The sequence below is a fragment of the Taurulus bubalis genome, assembly GCF_910589615.1.
Source record: "Taurulus bubalis genome assembly, chromosome: 8".
NCBI classification, from domain to species: domain Eukaryota; kingdom Metazoa; phylum Chordata; class Actinopteri; order Perciformes; family Cottidae; genus Taurulus; species Taurulus bubalis.
The window spans coordinates 24,291,411-24,310,492 of NC_136596.1; the positions used below are offsets into that span (position 1 = coordinate 24,291,411).

Below are 19,082 nucleotides of genomic sequence, written 5' to 3' on the forward strand. Positions count from 1 at the left end.
GTCACCAAAATCAAAGGGAATCATCCAATTGTGAACGTTTACAATGACGGCAAATTTTAAAGCTAATGTTCCAGCTCCAGTTGTTACCAAAGTGTAACTCACACATATTCAACATGTTGACTGATGGACTAACTAGTGGACATTACGGGGGGAAACAAGTGATGGAAGATGGGTTGCAAAGGATGGGAACATTCAGAAACTTCACTTCACTTTGGGGGACTACAGGGTGTTCCAGCTTGTAGATCATAACTGAGGCTCCAGTCATTTCATAGTCACACAAAAAAATGTGTTTGTCATTCTCTAAATTATTTAAATAACAGGTTGGTCTTTTTTTTTACAAAAAGCATTTTCATTATAAAGAGAACATCTAGGAATTCACCTTGGAGGGCTTCAATCAAACATTGTGAAACTCTTCCGTTCTTGCAGCCGGTGAGAAACGGCAGTAATCCGTGTGTGTGTGTGTGTGTGTGTGTGTGTGTGTGTGTGTGTGTGTGTGTGTGTGTGTGTGTGTGTGTGTGTGTGTGTGTGTGCGTGTATATAAATCTTGTTCTCTGACAAAATGAGGATAATTAAATGGATTCTTTCTTAGTTTTTTTAGGCAGGTGCCCAGCTGGTTACAGAGAAGAAAAAGAATCGGATGAGCCTCACTGGGTTTTGATGCCATGTGGGATGCAACATATTGGCGGGACAGACTCCCACAGCCATTAGCTGAGAGTATTGTATCGCATCGGTTACTTCAAGATAGCAATTACCCACAATGAGTGTAATTTACACACATAATGAGTCGCTATCTGGTACCCTCGCTTGGTAATTTAGGGGGAAACAATAGTGTTCACTTGGCAAGTCACCATTAAATTAGGGGTTTATTATATAAACTGAACAGTAATTGATGTGAGGCACGCAAATTTATTCAGATAATTCTGTGTTATCTAAAACCACGTAAGACATATTGTAGCTCTCACAAACATTTGAGATTCCCAATAGTGATTACTGGAACTGGTGATTAGAGGAGATGTAACATTCGGCATTAAAGGAAGTTACTTGTGTGTTGGACATTCTGATCCGTTGGTCTCACGAGAAGGTACAAAGTCAGCAAAGTCATCTGGGTTTCATGTCGCTGGAGAGCATGAATGTCTCATAGCAATGAGATATGTAACTGTGGACCAAAGCGTTAGATGGAGCAACCGACATCACCATCATCCCTCAAGCTGCAAAGACAATGTGTCTGAGAAACACATCCAACAAAAAGTGTGACTTGAAGTTTAGCGTCTCATTTCCTGAATCAGCTGCATAAACGTCGATGAGACACGCTCTCAGCAAATACGGCGTTCGCTTTTAGGAAAGTGATACGTTTTTTCTTTAGTGGCCACGACGCTGTTGAGGTAGAAGTGGAGGCATTTGTCAGCGTAATCAGTTTGAGTCATGGAACACTTTTCCTGGCTGTGAACCCAGTGTAGACACAATCATAACAAAACCGGATGTGATGCTCAATGAGGCCTTTTTTCTTTCTTCTTTCATTTGCCTCAAAATGTGCTCCACGTTGAGACGAGACCCTTCAGCGCAGTGAGAGTTAAACCCTCCAGCTTTAATGGACGGCTTGCAGCTAAAACAATCAGGATTTCAGAAAGGTTACCAGCCAACTGAAAAACAGTCAGAAAGAAAGACGGGAGTGCTATCAGCAGGGAAGAGATGGAGAATGAGACGGCTGCTAATCCTACAACCAGGAGGCGTCCACCTGACCGACATGTATATAGCGTGCTAAACGTACACAAAGCACAGGTGTCTTCTCACACACACACACACACACACACACACACACACAGGACAGTTAATCTAATCACACTCAAATAGGCCACCGACATGCTCCCCTAGTTCATGAAGTTGACTAGTCCCCTCGTTCACTGCTGCTCACTGAGAAGAGGAGACACTTAAAGTTCCCCTCCAGTTTTTAAGAATGTAAAAACATCACCTACTGGTTTGTGGACTGTTTTTTCAAAAGCCTCAAGTTTGGCATTTTGTCCGTCATCATGTTTGATTACAGCTGCCGTCATTTTAAATGACGCCGTGGTAGAAACGCTGTATATACGTCTCTGAAGAGACCTGTCAATCACCTTGTAGCCCCGCCCTAAAGCAAACCCTGCTTTATGGTCTGTTTGACTCTAAATGACCATAATTTACTCAATGACCATTTTCTGTATTGAAGAAGAGTTGAAACTAGAGATTGAGACATAAACTCATGTTAACAATGTTTACTGAGGTGCAACTGGGAGTCAGATTGAGTGGCAACAAGCTCATCCATGCAAAGTATGAAGCAGACATCCAACCTGGTGCTCATGGTGAAAAAACTACCTCAAACCGTGAGATAGTCTACCATACAGCGGTGGTTAGAGTGGTGATATGTCTTTACTTGTATAGATATATATCCAAAGGCACGATGTGGACACAGACCCTTTGGAGTCAGTTGTGCACTACAATTAGCAACTAGCAGACATTTTAAAAAGTAAAATGAGTGAAAACACCCTCCGAGAGACAGAACTTGCACAGTATAGTCAAGGTCAAATACCTAGAGGACGTGACAAAAGAAAAACACTTGTTTTAATTGGAGGGGCTCTCTAAAGAAACTTTGGGCTAAAGTCACCAGCTGGATGAGTCCTCAGCTCGGATGGTCTGCGACCTGAAGCGACCTGCTCCTTCACAGAAGTGGCGGCTGAGGGTCTAAGTTAAAGAGTCAGACGGCACATCTGGCAGGGCCTCAGTGCCCCTTCAGCGGCCAGCTGTGAGATTGTCAACTCCCTGCAGTAGCAACGCAGCTATGACTGCAGTCTCGTTTGTGCGTGACACGTTCAGAATAATGACTACCTCAGTGTTGCTAACTATTTATACGATATAATAAAGACCAAACAAAGATGTCTCTTGTGTTGTGGGTAACCTGGTTAATTTAATCAAAAGCTCCCAGTGATTTTAATTGTGATATTTTTGGCGATCTACCAGATCTTTGTCGGGCATTGTAGTGGCCATTTGTCCAATAAATAATAAATAAAACACTTAAAGGGCCACTGACACACCGTGGGTTTGTGGTTTACGCAGGCAAGAAAATGCATTTTCCATACAGGATTCCGTTTTTCCTCATGATTTATTTAACGAAACAAAACAAGCAAACAAAAGAACAATGGACCTCCTCATGATGCCTCAAATGAGCTGTTAAAAAAAACAAACATAGGCCTAGCCAGATGCATGCTGGTCCTGTACCTGCCTACTCCTACATATAACTCCAGCTGCCCACAGGCAGAGATGGGCAAAAATACATCAAAATGTATTTTGAGACAAAATACCCCTCAAATAAATGTATCAAAATAAAATACTGGTGCCAGAGAAAATGTTTCCTGTATTTAAAATACAGGAAATACTTTTTTCCTGGATTTTCCGTTTTCTCACATTCACAATTTGGTAGAGCAGAGCATTCAGTGTTGTGTGTGTGTGTGTGTGTATATATATATATATATATATATATATATATATATATATATATAGTATTAATGGTCTTACAACTCAATAAACCCCAGCGCGTGATTTATACGTTAATGGCGTTTTTGCAAGTTTCGACCAGTTGTGTTCTACATTCAATCCTCAGTGTTGGTCGATTTTTGGAAGAGGAACTACACAGCATCAGAAACATATCTACCGAGCAGAGCCGTGTGCGCGGCAGAAGGCATTACAGCGGTCTTTCTGCTGCAGCAGAACACACGAAAAGCCTAAAAGAGCGCTGTGCAATAAATAAGCATGAAGAAACATCAACGCTGGTCTGTTGTGGTCATCGTGCTTCAGGAAACTGAACTTGGGAACGGAGAAGCGCTACAGCAGTCTTTACTATAACTTTTTTTTGTTTTTTATTATTATTATTTTATTAATGTTATAATAATTATAATACTCGGCGGGCCGGATTAAAATGCCCCGCGGGCCGTAGTTTGCCCACCTCTGCTCTTGAGGCTGTTAATTCTTCTTCTAGCTGTGCTAGTCTGTCTCTCATACAGTTTAAAGTGCTCCACCATCTACATTACAGCAAACATACTCTTTAAAATGTTTCCAGTCAATGGATGAAGCCTGTAGTAGATGCTTCCAGACTCCTTGCAACCTGACTCACATGTTTTGGTCCTGTTCCAAATTAGATAAATATTGGCAGTCCTTTTTTAAATCCATTTCTGACATTTTAGGTATAACCGTCAATCCATCCCCACACATAGCTATTTCCGGTAGGTCTCCTGACAGCCTTGCCACCTCAGCGACTCAGGACAATATTATTGCTTTTGCCTCTTTAATTGCCCGTAGGAAGATCCTTCTCTTATGGAAATCTTCACAACCCCCGTCCATCAAAGCATGGTTACATGATATCCTGTTCCTCCTTAAATTGGAGAAAATTAAATTCACTCTTAGAGGGTGCTCTGATGAATTGCTGGAGACCTCTTCTTCGATATTTTGATGGACTTTCTTCTGATGAGGTGTTGTAGTAATATGCCATGACCTGCTGTTACTGACTCTTTCCTTGGTGCCCCCATAAATGTATCACAATTGCACTGTTTCTTTGTGTACTTGCCTGAAAATAAAAAAATATATTACAAAAAATCAGGAGGTCTTCCTCACTCTCAAAGTCCTCGTACTCCCATGAATCAATACCAAAGCCACTGTTGTAAGATACCAAAAAAACAACTGCAAAGCCTACATGTTTATAACACAATTCAACTATAAATATGAACATAAACCATAAATATGACTCGAGAGATCTCCCCAAAACCACTGTCAGATAAAGCCTCAGCCAGATATTAATCACTTTCCAGCCAAAACACTGAAATATGACTTACTTATGATTAAACAATATTCTACACAGACTTGCTTGGTATGTATTGGTGCATCTGCAGAGCCCCTCTGTTGTGGAACCAGAGGAGTCAAAGGTCCAGCAAGAAAGTTAAGGCATTGTTGCTTTCAGACACCTAAACCTCCGGTACACGAAATGTTCACTTTTCGTTTTTCCTGTGTTCCATCATAAACTAGTAAACCAGTAACACAGATACTGCTATATGAACCTCTTAACTAGTTGCACAAGTGCGTTCTGTATATTATACCTTTTGAAATTATTCAAATAGCCCTTGTGGTTGAGGAGATATGATCTGTATTTAGTATGGGTATGCGAAACCATTCGGAATTAGAAAAATGGCTGGGGCTTAAGCGGAGCCCATAAACTTTGGCTTTGTAACAACAAGAAAATATTCATCACATATGAAACGCATCACACATTAGGCCTATGTATACTATAAAAGCAAAATATAGAATTAAAACGAGTTGTACACAGGTAAAGAGACTCAATAAACTACTGTACATCAAGTTCTGCACAGAAAAATGAATAAAACTAAAAGGTAAATAGTAAATCAATACTAAAGTGAACAGGTAACTTAACAAGTGAGTAGCCTACTTACTTCTCTTTTACTGTACCTTGGCCGGTGGCATGGTAGCCTACTTATTTCTCTCTTACATTGGCCAGTGGCATGGTAAGCCACATAGTTCTGTATTACAGTGTTAAGTGTCTCATACAGGTTCACACTGACATCTTTATGATATGATAATCCTTTCATTTTGGTCATTATACCCAACCACCGAGTAGCCAGTTTAGTTGCCTTTAAGAACAACTAACTTTTCAAATATTTCTGGTCTTAACCGCCTCCTGTGCGGATGGAATATTATTCCTGTAAACGAGAACAATCTCTCAGCCGGAGCTGAAGAGGGGAGGGTTGTTAAATCGAACAAAAAGGAGCTTGGTAAGTGAACTGTTGTTTGATTTGGGGAGAAAGTATTTTGAGTATTTTAAATACAAAATTACTCCACTCTAAAGTATTTTGTTACAAATTACGTTCGATTTTTTTCGGCCCTATCAATACAAATTACAAAATACTGAAAGTACTTGAAATACATATTTCAAATACAAGTAAATATAAATACTGCCCATCTCTGCCCACAGCGTTACCCAATTGATAAACAAATAAACAACCAAAAGACTAAGAAACCTAGAAAAAAAAACAACGTGAATTACATGCGATTATATTTTGTGGAATAAATAAATAATTTTATTATTTTTTTGTAGGTATAGCATCGAACGCTGGATGAGAACAGCATGCGTTTGTCCGACTGTATTGCTTGTTCCACATTTAATACAGTGGGCATATCATTTTGGGAGACATTTTTCTCACTGTTCGAGCGCGTGGCGGACACGAGAAAGTGGCCTGAGTCCGCTCGCACGGTTTTGTTCTTGTTTTAGTCGTTCAAGTTTTTTGGGATGTGCATCCTGTTAATCCTGGTTCATTCCAGTAACTCATCTTCCAGTGTGTACTGTTAAAGGTGTGAAGAGGACAATTAACGGTGTTCAGCTGAAACGTAATCAAAGTTAAAAGTTACCTATTTTTATAACAGTGGTGAAAGAAGAAGAAAAATAAGGTGCCTCTTAATGCACATATTCAGAATTATTATGCAGAGTGTGCAGTTCAGCACAGGGATGCACAATGAAATGAAGTACATCGGCCATCGGGGTAGCCGACCCGAATGACTTAATCTGCACATTTTGATTTGGTAAAAGGAACATTTTATGCATTTGTGAGTCGCCAACAATATTCATTCTTTATCCTGCAGAGAAAAGATTTTCCGTAGCCTGCTGACTCGACGGCTGGTGCGGAGAAGGTGGAGTTTTCTTCTTTTTTTTTAAATGGTTTGTAAACGGGTAATTGGCAAGAGCGGAGACCGCTGGGGCTCAACATAAAGATACAAGAGAGTGACCACCCAGAGAGACTCAGAACTTCTGAAAGGGCAAAATTACCACGTAAATACACACTTAGAGCGAGAGCTTATCAAGACACTTTTCACAGTTTCTCAACCTGCTCAGTTCTTAGCATTAAAATAATTGGTAACACTATATAATAACTACACACTATTTAGCATGAGTAAACACTTAATTAATCATTTAAAAAGCATTGTTCCAACATGAACACTCATTAGTAACTCATTAATTAGTATGCAATTCATAAACAGTTATAAATGTTTTATTCTTGATTAATAAACTTGACTATTATGTGTTTCGTGATTGGGTTTTTCATACTTTGCAATATATATTACTTAATTTACAAATGGGGAATCCTTAATTTATAAAGTATGAAAATCCAATCATGAAACGCATAATAGTCAAGCTTATTAATCAAGAATAAAACATTTATAACTGTGTTCATGAATTGCATATTAAGTTACTAATAATGCTTCATGAATGATGAATTAAGTGTTTACTCATGCTAAATAGTGTGTAGTAATTACAAAGTGCTACCTAATTGCTAAATGCATTAGACGTACAGTTGCACTATTCTCCGCTGTAGAGGAGATCTCTGAGCTGCATCGGTCAAGACATCTGGATCTTATTGTCTCAACCATTACATTATGCATTAACCTGATCCGTTAAAAACATTATCCCCACCGTGTCATATAGCTTGAATACATATTAAATATATATATACTGTGATTCTTTAATTTGTACAATACACTGACTCCTCCTGTTCAGTCTGGGAATCAAACTCAGTTGCGATTCCTACTCGAAACCTCCGACAGCGCTTCAACGCAGCACGCCACCGCTGCTAATGAGCCTTTGGATCTAATTAGGCATTTATCGTAGGAGGCCCTGGGGTTTTTCCTTTGTATAATCATCAACATCTTTTCACTCATTATGGTCATTTTAAATGGCATTTCACTCCGCTTCTCGCCGTGAAAAGAGGAGCGTAAAAATCAGACATCTCTCTTTTTACCACAGCGGACAGCGCGATGTGTTATCTATTCTTTATCTGAAAGACATGTCAGACATGATAAAAAAAAGTGGAAAAAAACTGTCTGACAAGATCTGATAGAGGACAGGGTGATAGCAGAGATTATGTATGATAAGGAGGAGGGAGGGTAGTCGTTATGTAATCATGTGGATCCACCGTCAATCCATCCAATCCCTCTAATCAAGTCTCAGGGGATCAGTCTGCAGGAAAGATCTGTGTATAGTAAAATACACAACTGGTGTGTGTGTGTGTGTGTTTAATCTGTACAGAATGCCTAATACTGACATTTTAAAGGCTGTTTAAATGCATATTAATATCATTAAATATAACTATTTTGTAATCAAGCTTCTCGTGTTGCAGAGAGATAGGAATGTATATCAGTCTAAATCATGAAGTGGAATTATCTCATCTCTTTTAATTGATAGCCTGTCGATTGCCATATTCATTTTATAGGCCTCTACGTGTGCGTGTGTGTGGAGATAATGAATTACAATTTAAAATGTAATAAAACCTCTTGACTTCAAGATTTGGGACGATGGTTAAAAAAAGAAAAAGGTGACAAGAGGAGCTTTCCTGTAGTAGTTATGGCGCCCCTGTGGATAAAGGCGGTAGTGTTTACAAGCGCCAGGGTCCCTTTAGAAAACCTTTCCTGTTACCGCAGCAGGGTCCGACAGTCTGACGCGCTCAGACCTGGTTCTCCCGTGCCTCCCTTACATCGGCCCAGCAATACAGCTTTTCTATAACTATATAGAAAGTCTTTGCTTTCGTTATTTTGCTTCTATTTTATTTCCTCAGTCATGATACTACAGAAAAAAATACATATGCTTGAATAAGATTCCACTCGTGTTACCTTCAGCTTCACTTTGATGAAGCTGAACTCCAGATGAACGGAGGGCAGAGGGACACATTTTGCACTTTTTTGCAAAATATGTCAACTTGAATTCATGTCCCTGACATGCTTTTACTTACTGACCCATTTGACCAATACAAATCAGTGTCAAACTAATACATTTTCCCATGGAAAGGCCTTTCATACTTTTGCTCTTTTTTTTAAAGACCTGCTAATATACTTATATACCCAAATTCTAACTGTGGTGGAAGGGGGCGGGGTTATGCTCAGGTGCAGAGGGAGAGAGGGGGGGGGGGGGGGAGCGATTCAGAGAACAGGTGCCGGGATGAGGGAATCAGGCTCAGCTCAGGGCAATTGGTGTATGTGTCTCTCCCGGTTTAAAAACCGGCAGTAGCGAAGGAGAGGGGAGCGACGCAGCTGATCGAGGAGCAGGAAGCGGAGGCGACAGCGCGGAGGCGACGGCACGGACACGAAACGACGGGACCCGGGACCGGCAGACAGGTGCGCCCAGGGGCGAGGCCGAGAGCGCACCAGACAATAAAGCTTGTTACGTACCCCAGCCCGAGTGTGTTGCCTTGTGTGCCGCCCAGAACTGACGTGGTAACGCATAGTCGTTACACTAACCTATAAAGTTTAAGTAACAGAATGTATCAGTTACAAATGCAGTTTTGTTTCAATGATTAGTGTGTGAAGGCGGAAGTACACATGAGGAAAAAAAAAGGGTTTTCTTTAAATCTCTCCACCTGAAGCATCGTGTGAAGCCCTATCAGTGTTGAACAATACAAGCAAAGAATAACTTCAGCCAGCTGGATCAGAGGTCAGCTTTCTTTACAAAGCAAATGTTTTGTTTTTTTTAAGATTGAAAGAGAAAGAAAGGAATAAAAGAATGATAGCACAGAGTAAAATCACCTTAAAACAATTCTTCAACAAGAAGTCTTCAACAACGGAAAAATAGACTTCAGAACAGAGTGACAACCTCCGATATACTACCTACAAAACTGCATTGTCAAGTATCAAGTATGCAGAAACTTACTTTCTCCAGGATTACGTCTGTTTTGGACATATCAGAAATACATTTATAAATCACGTAAATCAGCGTAGTGAGGGGTCAAACAAACACAGGACATTCACCCAGAAAAACGCTGTTCATGTCACGTTAACTTACTTCAGCACCATTATCAGGTCAAAGTATTTATTAATCCAATCCTTTAGATTATGCCCAAAAACTGCTAAACTATTAACTACCCCATCAGCCTCGGCTGTACTTTGTGTACAGTGCTAATTTGTAAATGTTCGCGTGCTAACAGATGGTGAAAATAGTGAAGATTTTCCTGCTAAACGCCGTTGGAATGTGAACATTGCAATTGTGAGCATTTTAGGACCGCTTTGCCCGTGTACAGAGCTGCTATAAGCATGGCTGTAGACTCTGAGTTCTTTGTTACATAAAACCAGTACAACAACTATAATAATATATATATATATATATATATATATGTATATATATATATATATATATAATAATAATTCAACATGTGTTTAGAGCAACACATTAAAATGCATTGAAATGCTATTGAAACAACGGTTAAATAAAAAGCCTAGGTTGGCAAATTTAGCCCACTTTTAACCTCGACGTCTAGACATCCGAGCAACTGTTGTGCTACACCCCCCCCCCCCCCCCCCAAAAGCAGAGATGAGAGCAAAGCATCATTTTTATAAACAGTTTTGAGTTGGAGGAAAAAACGAAAATGTGTCGTGATTTCTTCAATCTCCCAATCAAAGCCAAGCCAAAGAGCTATAGTGCTTTCTCTTATTCCACGAGTTACATGTGACCACACCTTAATAACTCTTTCCCCAAAAAATAATACCCTCTGGCTGAGGATACGAGTAGCAGCACGACTTCCACAAGCATAAAAGGTGAAGTGGGGTCACTAGATCAGCTCCATCTGCCCCTTCTCTCCCCAGTGGAATCAGACTGGACCGGAAAATTCATTAGATTTATTACTGACTCATCCACTTATCTGAGCTCGCCATGTAATTTCTCTTTCCATCCATCCTACCTGCTCTAACCACAAATTCCCATTTAGTGGTCTGTGTCAGCCGGCCGGACCGGGAGTCCCACAGGCGTCCAACGCACCCTTTCAATTTCAGTAAGGCCTATTAAAGCCGGCTAGCAAGTGAGCTAACGGTGGTTATCTGGCCCGCATTCATCTGTGGGGCTGACACACTCCGGATCTTCAATTTCTCTCTGCATTTGTCTTAAATACATTCCAAGAGGTTGGTGCGGAACAAGCTAACAAGCTTTTGCTGCTAATATGAGTGACAGAGGCGAAAAAGTAATACAAAAATGAAAAAAAAGACATTTGAAGAAACTGGAAGACAAGTAACTAATGTTAGCTTCCCAAACTTTGTGCCAAAAGGAAAATATATTTGTTATTGTTTTGTATTCAAATGTATTATTGCCACCTTGCATGCTTTAAATTTGCAAAGACAAATAATGTGAACACACAAAGGAACATGTGCTCAGTTAGCTATACGGCAACACAGACAGATTGTTTTTGCTACATGAGCATTATGTGCGATAGATATGCTTGTTAATTATGAGTGTGTATTTAAAAAGTTAAATTAATCAGTAGCATGTCAGCCATTTTGTATCCTCATGTATAGGTTTGAAGAATTACAAACCCGGAAAAAAAGAAAGCTGGCTTTATGTTTTTGCAACATTATTTTTCTAAATTTAAATCTACAGAAAAAGATAAACATCACTATACGAGCGATGTTTCTACATACCAGATATATTTACAGTGAGTTTATTTTGTATGCAGCTATTGTCAGAAGTTACTTTTAAATAGATTTCTGATACATTGATGTAAAAAAAAAAAATAGAAATAAAAAAGGATCAGGTTCGTCACAAATAAACGTTGCTCCAGTAAGGAATAAGAAAAACAGAAAGAGCGGCATCATCAGGGGAAACTCACAACATGAAGTCTTGCTCCCAACATGGCTGGTCCCCTCGGACGGTGATGGTGGTGCTCTTCACATTCTGCACCTTTAAAGTTACGTAGGCGTTGAACTTGTCTGGAAAAGATGAGAAAGCAAAGCATTTTGTTTAAATAGCTGCAAAGGTTGTATGAGGAATAAGGATGTGAGGATGTCTTCCAGACTAGTTCAGTATTTTATTTATTTTTTGTCATTTTTGTCATGCATACATTTATGTGTTTAAAATGTCATCTCATAACTGACTGATTGTTGTGAAACAAACTATTTTTCTTGAGTTCTGTCCTGTTTGCATCATCCCCAGGCTCCAGTGACCCATCCGACTTATTGATTGAACTACAGGAAATATAAATTTCAATCCCTGGCTAACAATAAAGTAAACAGCCATTATTTCTGGATCAGTGAAGCATCTGTGGAGCTCATGAAAAGATGAAGGGGAGATAAATAACAGGCAAAAAAAAAAAAAAAAACCTTTTTCAGACAGGGGAGAAAATATGAAAACTACGCACAGGACAAGAACTATAAGGAACACACAACACACAGTTAGACAATTTCATGAATAATGTTGTGTTATTCACTAATATAAAAGGAGGTAAAGTCATTATCCCTGACACAGCTGCAGGAGGTGACCACAAAACACAGAGCATATGCTAATGTTAGCCTGTGCAATACATTAAGCTTTTCCCTTTAAATTACTGAACACTTCAAAAACTACAAACCACTGAGGACAGCATGTTTGTGCAGAACTATCAGCCAGCAGTGATCAAGTGCAAGTCCCATCGAAAGGCAATGAAAACCCCAGTCATACCTCATCAAATATTATTATTATTATTATTATTAGGTCCTAAAAAATGATGCCACCTATGATGTCTTCGCCGATATGAAATAGGATCAACAAACAATGCAGATCTGTCCTCACACTAAACAGGATCACATATGTCTGTTGAAACAGATTGCAGCGTAAACTTTAAAAGTACTTTTTACAAGAAAATAGTCTCTGAAAAATGTAATTCATATGCTGCTAATTTGTTGACCAAATAAGTTTAGTGAGAAACGACATAATCAAGCTCAATGGGACCACACTGCGGAGTAAACACGTTTTTCTTTTGTCACGATACTGGAATTTCTAACTTCAATATGACCAAGCCTTTTAATGGCAAACCCTGCTGTCCATGTCAGCTGACGTCCATGCGACCGTGCTCACGGAAAGCATAACCGAGGCTTCTTTCAGGTGCCCAAATCAAACAAAACCTTAAACATAGTGGTTTTGTCATTTTTATAATATTATAATAATATAATATTTTTTTTGAAAGGGCACAGACAATAAAAGAACATCAAAAAGGGAGTTAAAAGCTATGTAGTCTGTCTGTCTGTGTCCATCTAGCGCACAATGATCAGCATTGACAAAGGAGGATTGAGCCACCAACCGCCTAATCCCTGCTTGATTACCTGCCTCAAGTAGCCCACTCTTCGCATGTACGCTGAGCGTATACACAGTGTCCAGTGTGTGTCTTTGTGTGTCCTTGTACATCTGTGTTCTCAATCTAACAACCACTTTCGTTTGAAGAGGGGCAAGAGGAGCTGAGGGCAGTGTCAGTGGACGTGGGGTGAAGATGAGACAATTGTTCGGCTGCATAAATCATCCCATTACGGCCAGCGTTTGGTTGGTTAAGCTCCGAGACGCAATGAAGTCTTCAGGAATCTGTTGAAGGTGATGCATTTGAAATTCAGAACATATCTGTTGCCTCCACACGGCTCTCCACATGAAGACGGCTGAGCTGGCAGCTGGAAGTTAATAGTGCAAGTGGCGGTAACAGCGGAAACAACTCTAACGCCTCTTCTCCTCCTTAACTGGTGATGTACCATCATATCTTAAAGGAGCTCATAGTACCATATTACCCCACTAGAGAGCTGTGCTCACTGAATGCGGGGCTACTTGTCATACAAAATAGTGGTTAGTTGGAGTCCTATTACAGCCAGTTGTTTGCTGCCATATTAATGCTTGAATTAATTTAGCACCATCAACGTACAAGGATACGTTGATTCTGTTCTAAGCAAGAGATCATTTGGAAAGAAACACTGTTCTAATGAAGGAAACACATGACATGACAATGTCATAATGTTGCTGTAGATCCCTGAAACAATGCCTGGATGTATTTTGTTGTATAATTCTGGTTCAATCTAAAGCCAGGATCAGAAGAAACCATATCAGCCAGACATGATACCTTAAGTAAATCTTTGGCCATAAAACCACAACGTGGTGTTAAATACTGATCTTCTGGTTAAAAGTCCCGTCATAACGGACTTTCCATTGTGCTGAGTGACATGAAAAAAAAGTGACAATTCATCTCCATGAACACAAAACCAAAAGATTGCATTTCGTGACTATTTCACAAACTACCATGACACTGGGCTGAATTTCTAGATGTGGGCAAACAGGTTTAGTCTTCAACCACCATCTTCAGCCATGTGTTCGGATCAGATATGGAAAAGCCGAGAATTTCTATATATAATATTCTACCTAGATTTCATCCTGATGTGAGACACATGAAATGGCAGGCGTGCGGCCTATCCGTCACCCCGCCGAGCGCAGCCGTAACGTCGGAGGCAAAAGACCGGGGGGTCGAAATGGTTAATCAGGAATAATCCATCATTCACTTAAAGGAGTTGCCAGTTCTGTGATTAAGGGTACGAGGGTACTGGCAGGGTGTAGACAGCCCCATTTACAACCTGAGCTAAAAGTGACATGGAAAAATTAGGAAAATCCAACAACTGGACCTGCCACGAAAAAAAAAGAGAATAAAAACTAACAAGAAATGTAGTCTATCGTCTATATTTAAAATCGATTTCCTGGGCTGTCATAAAAGATGACCTCCATCAATGCTAGGTTGCATGCAAACACACACACACACACACACACACACACACACAAACAAACAAACACACCTTCCTCCGGTGAGCAGCAAACTAGCTGTGGTGGGGAGGACATTTCCCAGCATGCAGCAGGACCCTCTTGGGGAGCAGCCGGCGTCATTTATAATTAAGTGGCGATGACTTATGAGAATAAATAAGTTATATTTGGTTACACATGGACGTGCCAGGCGAGATGACATTTACTCGGCTGTCGACACTAATGAATACTCTCTTGCCGGAGGAGGCCGTAGAGGAGCGGAGGAGAGCTCCTTGGTGGATGAAGTAAGCTGAAGGAGATTTTGAATTGAGACTAAATCATGTTGGTCTCTTAGTGCGAACAGACAGAGGATGTTCTCTTTTCCACTTCAGCTGCATTTCTTTCAACAGCACAACCTGCTTTACGTTTACATTACTTTAAATCTGCGTTAATTAAGATTTCCCATGTTATCGAGATGTGATGTGCAGGGGTCGCTTGTGGTGACGAAGCCAATAAGATTCTAGTTCTGGTTTTACTGATAAACTATGGCCGAGCACTAAACGGCATACAGACAAAAGCTGGTGAGGAAAGAAGAATATCAGGCAACCAAATAACCAGATAGTTTTCCCTCAGGAGATGGTGGAGACCACAACATAGGATGCATGTTAGACTCATCTGATGGATGAACACATGACTAATTGAATATTTATGTTGCTCTGTGTCTAAGTAAACCTAAGTACAGTCCAAAATGGTCCGCACTCATCATAACAAAAAGGAATCAAAAACTGAAAATAAAGCCACACCTTTGACTATTACAAACCCAGAAGCTCCCCTGAAGCAGCTGGAGATTCAAACTAGTTTCCCTTCTGATTAAAATCCCGCCTCACAAACCTCTAATCCAGAGATTTTGCCAGCAAAGTAAGTGGTGTCAAGACCCAAAAGCCGATATCAGCTGACACCACTAAGTCGCAACCCTTAAACTTGAGGGAAAGGAAGTATTCAATTAAACAGGCTGCTGTGTCCTAAGTGGCCTCTGACCGTAACTGAAGGTGAATTACATTATGTATTCTGGCACAGATCTCTTTTATTTCAGTTACAGTGTCACGCAGCAGTACGCCTGTTCTCCATAGTGTGCTGCAACTGAAATATGAGCAACATTTGGCCCAAAAAGGCTGGAAAAACTGGCAAAGACCCAAATATTTGAGCAATTATTAGAGGAATCATTGTGTCCTGTGGATTGAATCTCATGATGCAATGCATCAAGCTGACTCTGGCAACCGTTTTCACCAGGATTAATTCTTTGGGAGAATTTTTTCGCTCGAGCAACACAAACATGTCAGAGTTGTTGCCACGTTAGCATTGATTTAAAGTACCTTATTAGTCGAAATTTGACTATTGTTGAAGGTAACTCTGAACCTACATGGAACTGCATAGTTTATATCAAAACCTGAGCCTGAATCATGGCCACAGTTTTGGGCCCAAACCCAATTTCAAATATATATATATATATATATATATATATATATATATATATATATATATATATATATATATATATATATATGCTTTTCTAGACAAAGTCAAGGCAAAGTGTTTGTAGGGCAGTAACAAACATATGTAATGCAAACTCACACATTCCCCTTTTCAATGACAGACTCTAAGGTCTGAAAAAATTGTTAAGCGGCAAAATGGCGCGATTCTGACACAATTCAAGCCCGAGGGAATTTTTTTAGGAATGACATTCCAAATGGGGTTCGAATCAGAGCTCTAGTTTCACTTAATTTATTTAGACTATCCTGTATTTTTGAAGGGGAATATTTCAAATTATGATTTCCTTATTTAAGATTGTTTGTTTTTCACAAAAAGCATATTCACAAAAAAAAAAGATACAAATATTACTTTCTTAATAAAAACTGAAAATTAAAGTGATTCCAGTATGTTTTAGTGCCATTTGAAGTGTTTTGAGCTAATTATCGGGATCGAGTGACACATATACCAGCCACGGCGTCCCAGGGGTCATCCACCAGCCGGGGTTTCAGGGGCATTTTGGGACATCAGCCAGCTCCCCCAAGGCAAAGAATCTATTGCTTTATACTATTAAGATAAATCAGATCATGTTTCCCAAACTGGGACATGAGAGTGGGACAAACTCTTGCTAGTTCTGTCTGACCTGAGACTAATAATCGTGTCACATGACAGAACTGCACTCTGGGTTTACTCTCCATCACCTACATGTGTTAAAGCCTGGAGGTGCGTTTGTTTTAGGTAAAAAACATTTTTGGACTTCCATTTCATTAAAAGGGGACTGCGATGTAATTCAACACTGATATAACATATCAAATAGCCAGTGCTCAACCCCACTTTTCTCAGGATGCTTAAAGAGTTTCAAGTTTCAAGTTTCAATGAAGGGTCGGCTGCTTCTTTTTCCAGTTGACTGAGCAATTTCTTTGGTATTATAAACAAGTTAAACTGCAAAACACTGAAAGGGAGGAACTGAAGAATAAACAAATTAAAGGGCATTTCTACAGTAGCTCTGACTGTACGGTAGCAACGCCATCACTCATGTCCCGTTTTATGAACCCTGGGGAGGCCAATCAAATCTCTTCCTTCCGCTCTGAAAATCTGCTCTGCGATCGGAGGCCGGAGGCGGGCCGACGACAAATCACCGCCTGCGTCTGGAGTCTGTCTCCGTTTCCAAAAGACACTGAGAGATTCGTCTCCATCTTCTCCTTTATGCCGGGATGACACGTTGTCATTTCGGGCTAGCAGGTGGCCCTTTGTCTGTGATGATCTATTGATTATTTTTTTTACTCTCCCACTCGTTGCTGTTGTTCTCCCCTCATCATCGCCTGGAGAAGAGATGGGCGCAACAGCTGCAGCCAGCAGAGACAAGAACACAGTGATCCACATTTTGACTGGCTGCTGAAATGTTGATGTTTCATCCCCGACGAGGAATTGTTTGAAAAATCTTTTATAAAAAGCTGCTGTTTCCCTTTCTGAGACTTATCTACCGAGGAAATTCAGGTACATGAACCGACTGTATAAAAGAAGTGGACGTAGTTGTCACCCGTTAGTTTGTGGTCTGCGGTTTTGGAGCCTCGAGTTCGACGTTTTGGTCGTCGCCATCATGGATTTTTGCAACCAGTGAGTATACGGCTCTGGTAGCAAGTTGTAGATAGCCCCGCCCTAAAGCTTTATGATCCGTTTGACTCTAAAGACCATAATTTACTAAATGAACATTATGCTGTATTTAAGAAGACTTCAAACTAGAGATTGAGACCATAAACTCATGTTTACAATGTTAACTGAGGGATTAAGTCAAGAGAGAAGTGGAGTAATTTAAAGAACTGTTAAAAAAGAAATGAACGAGAAACAGCTGTGTCTCTTGCTTTGATGACTACACAACAGATATTTAGCACGATGTATTAGCTCTTACCTGGAGGCCCGTGGAGTTTGGCTTTCTTCACTGGAAAAGAAAAAGAGAAAACACAGATTAGTCACAAAATAAACTTGTTTTTCTTGCTTCTCTTTCTGCAATGTCATTTGTACTGTGTTTTGGGGAGGCAGGATGGTCAATGAACATTATTTTGTATAACCTGCACACATGCTGCTGCTTATTCTTTCTTTCTGTTCTGTAGGAGTGTTTATCTTGGATGTGTTTAATCGGTAAACATAACTGAGGTTAGGTAGAATATCTCTTATCTTTATGTGAAATGCACAAGACATTGTTCTAACTTTGTGGTAGAATAACACAAAGAGATGCCTTCAGCCTCACTGCACAGAAAAACTAGATAGATGGAGAACATTATCAACAGTTGATGGAGAATTTCTGCTTTCTGATTATTGGGATAAAATAAATATATTAAAATAATTTAAACCTTGACTGGCTGTTAAACTTTGGGATTGTAATAGGTCAGTAATCAATTATCAACAAGGAAGCGAGATGTGAAAAGACAATGGACGGGTTCAGTTAAATACATAAATATTTACTCAAATATTTGATGCCGTGGGTGGACAGATTGCATTGCTTATGATACACACTTCACATGATCCTTATTGACCCACAATTCCACTTTTTCACATCGTTAAAGATCACATAATCCACTTCACACATACATTTAAGCCTCAAATGTGTTTGTTTTTTATTGTAGTGACAGTGAAATGTCTTCATGTAATGTGAAACCGTCACTCAAATTGCTGAAGACACAGAATTATGCCAAAACCAACCGCTAACGCTACATCGCTTCAACAGATTTCTGCCTCTAACTTTTATTCTACTGTTACAAGTGAAAGTTTGATGAATGTTTCTGTTGAATGTTTTAAGTAAATAAAATGAAAATATATATCTTGGGTAGAAAGTTCTAGCAAACAAAACTCTGACAAGCAGACTGCACGCTAATGTCACCTAGCACCAACTAGCATGCCATGTTAGCGTTCAAGCTAGGTGGTAAAGACAGTAGAACAAAGTCAGATGTGTCTCTCAACACCAGAGTGAGAAAAATGA

At 39.8% G+C, this 19,082-nt stretch overlaps 1 protein-coding gene across 1 annotated transcript in view; it reads right to left on the reverse strand.

Annotated features, from left to right (window-relative positions):
• The window catches only part of LOC306740732 (protein unc-13 homolog B-like), a gene marked incomplete at both ends in the record, with an annotated part of 155,256 nt that overhangs the window by 124,814 nt on the left and 11,360 nt on the right, over positions 1-19,082 (reverse strand). Inside the window, 2 exons of the mRNA XM_079222962.1 lie at positions 11,670-11,769; positions 18,015-18,044. Of these exons, the coding sequence (XP_079079088.1) occupies positions 11,670-11,769; positions 18,015-18,044 (130 nt within the window). The remainder of the gene's footprint in view (positions 1-11,669; positions 11,770-18,014; positions 18,045-19,082) is intronic.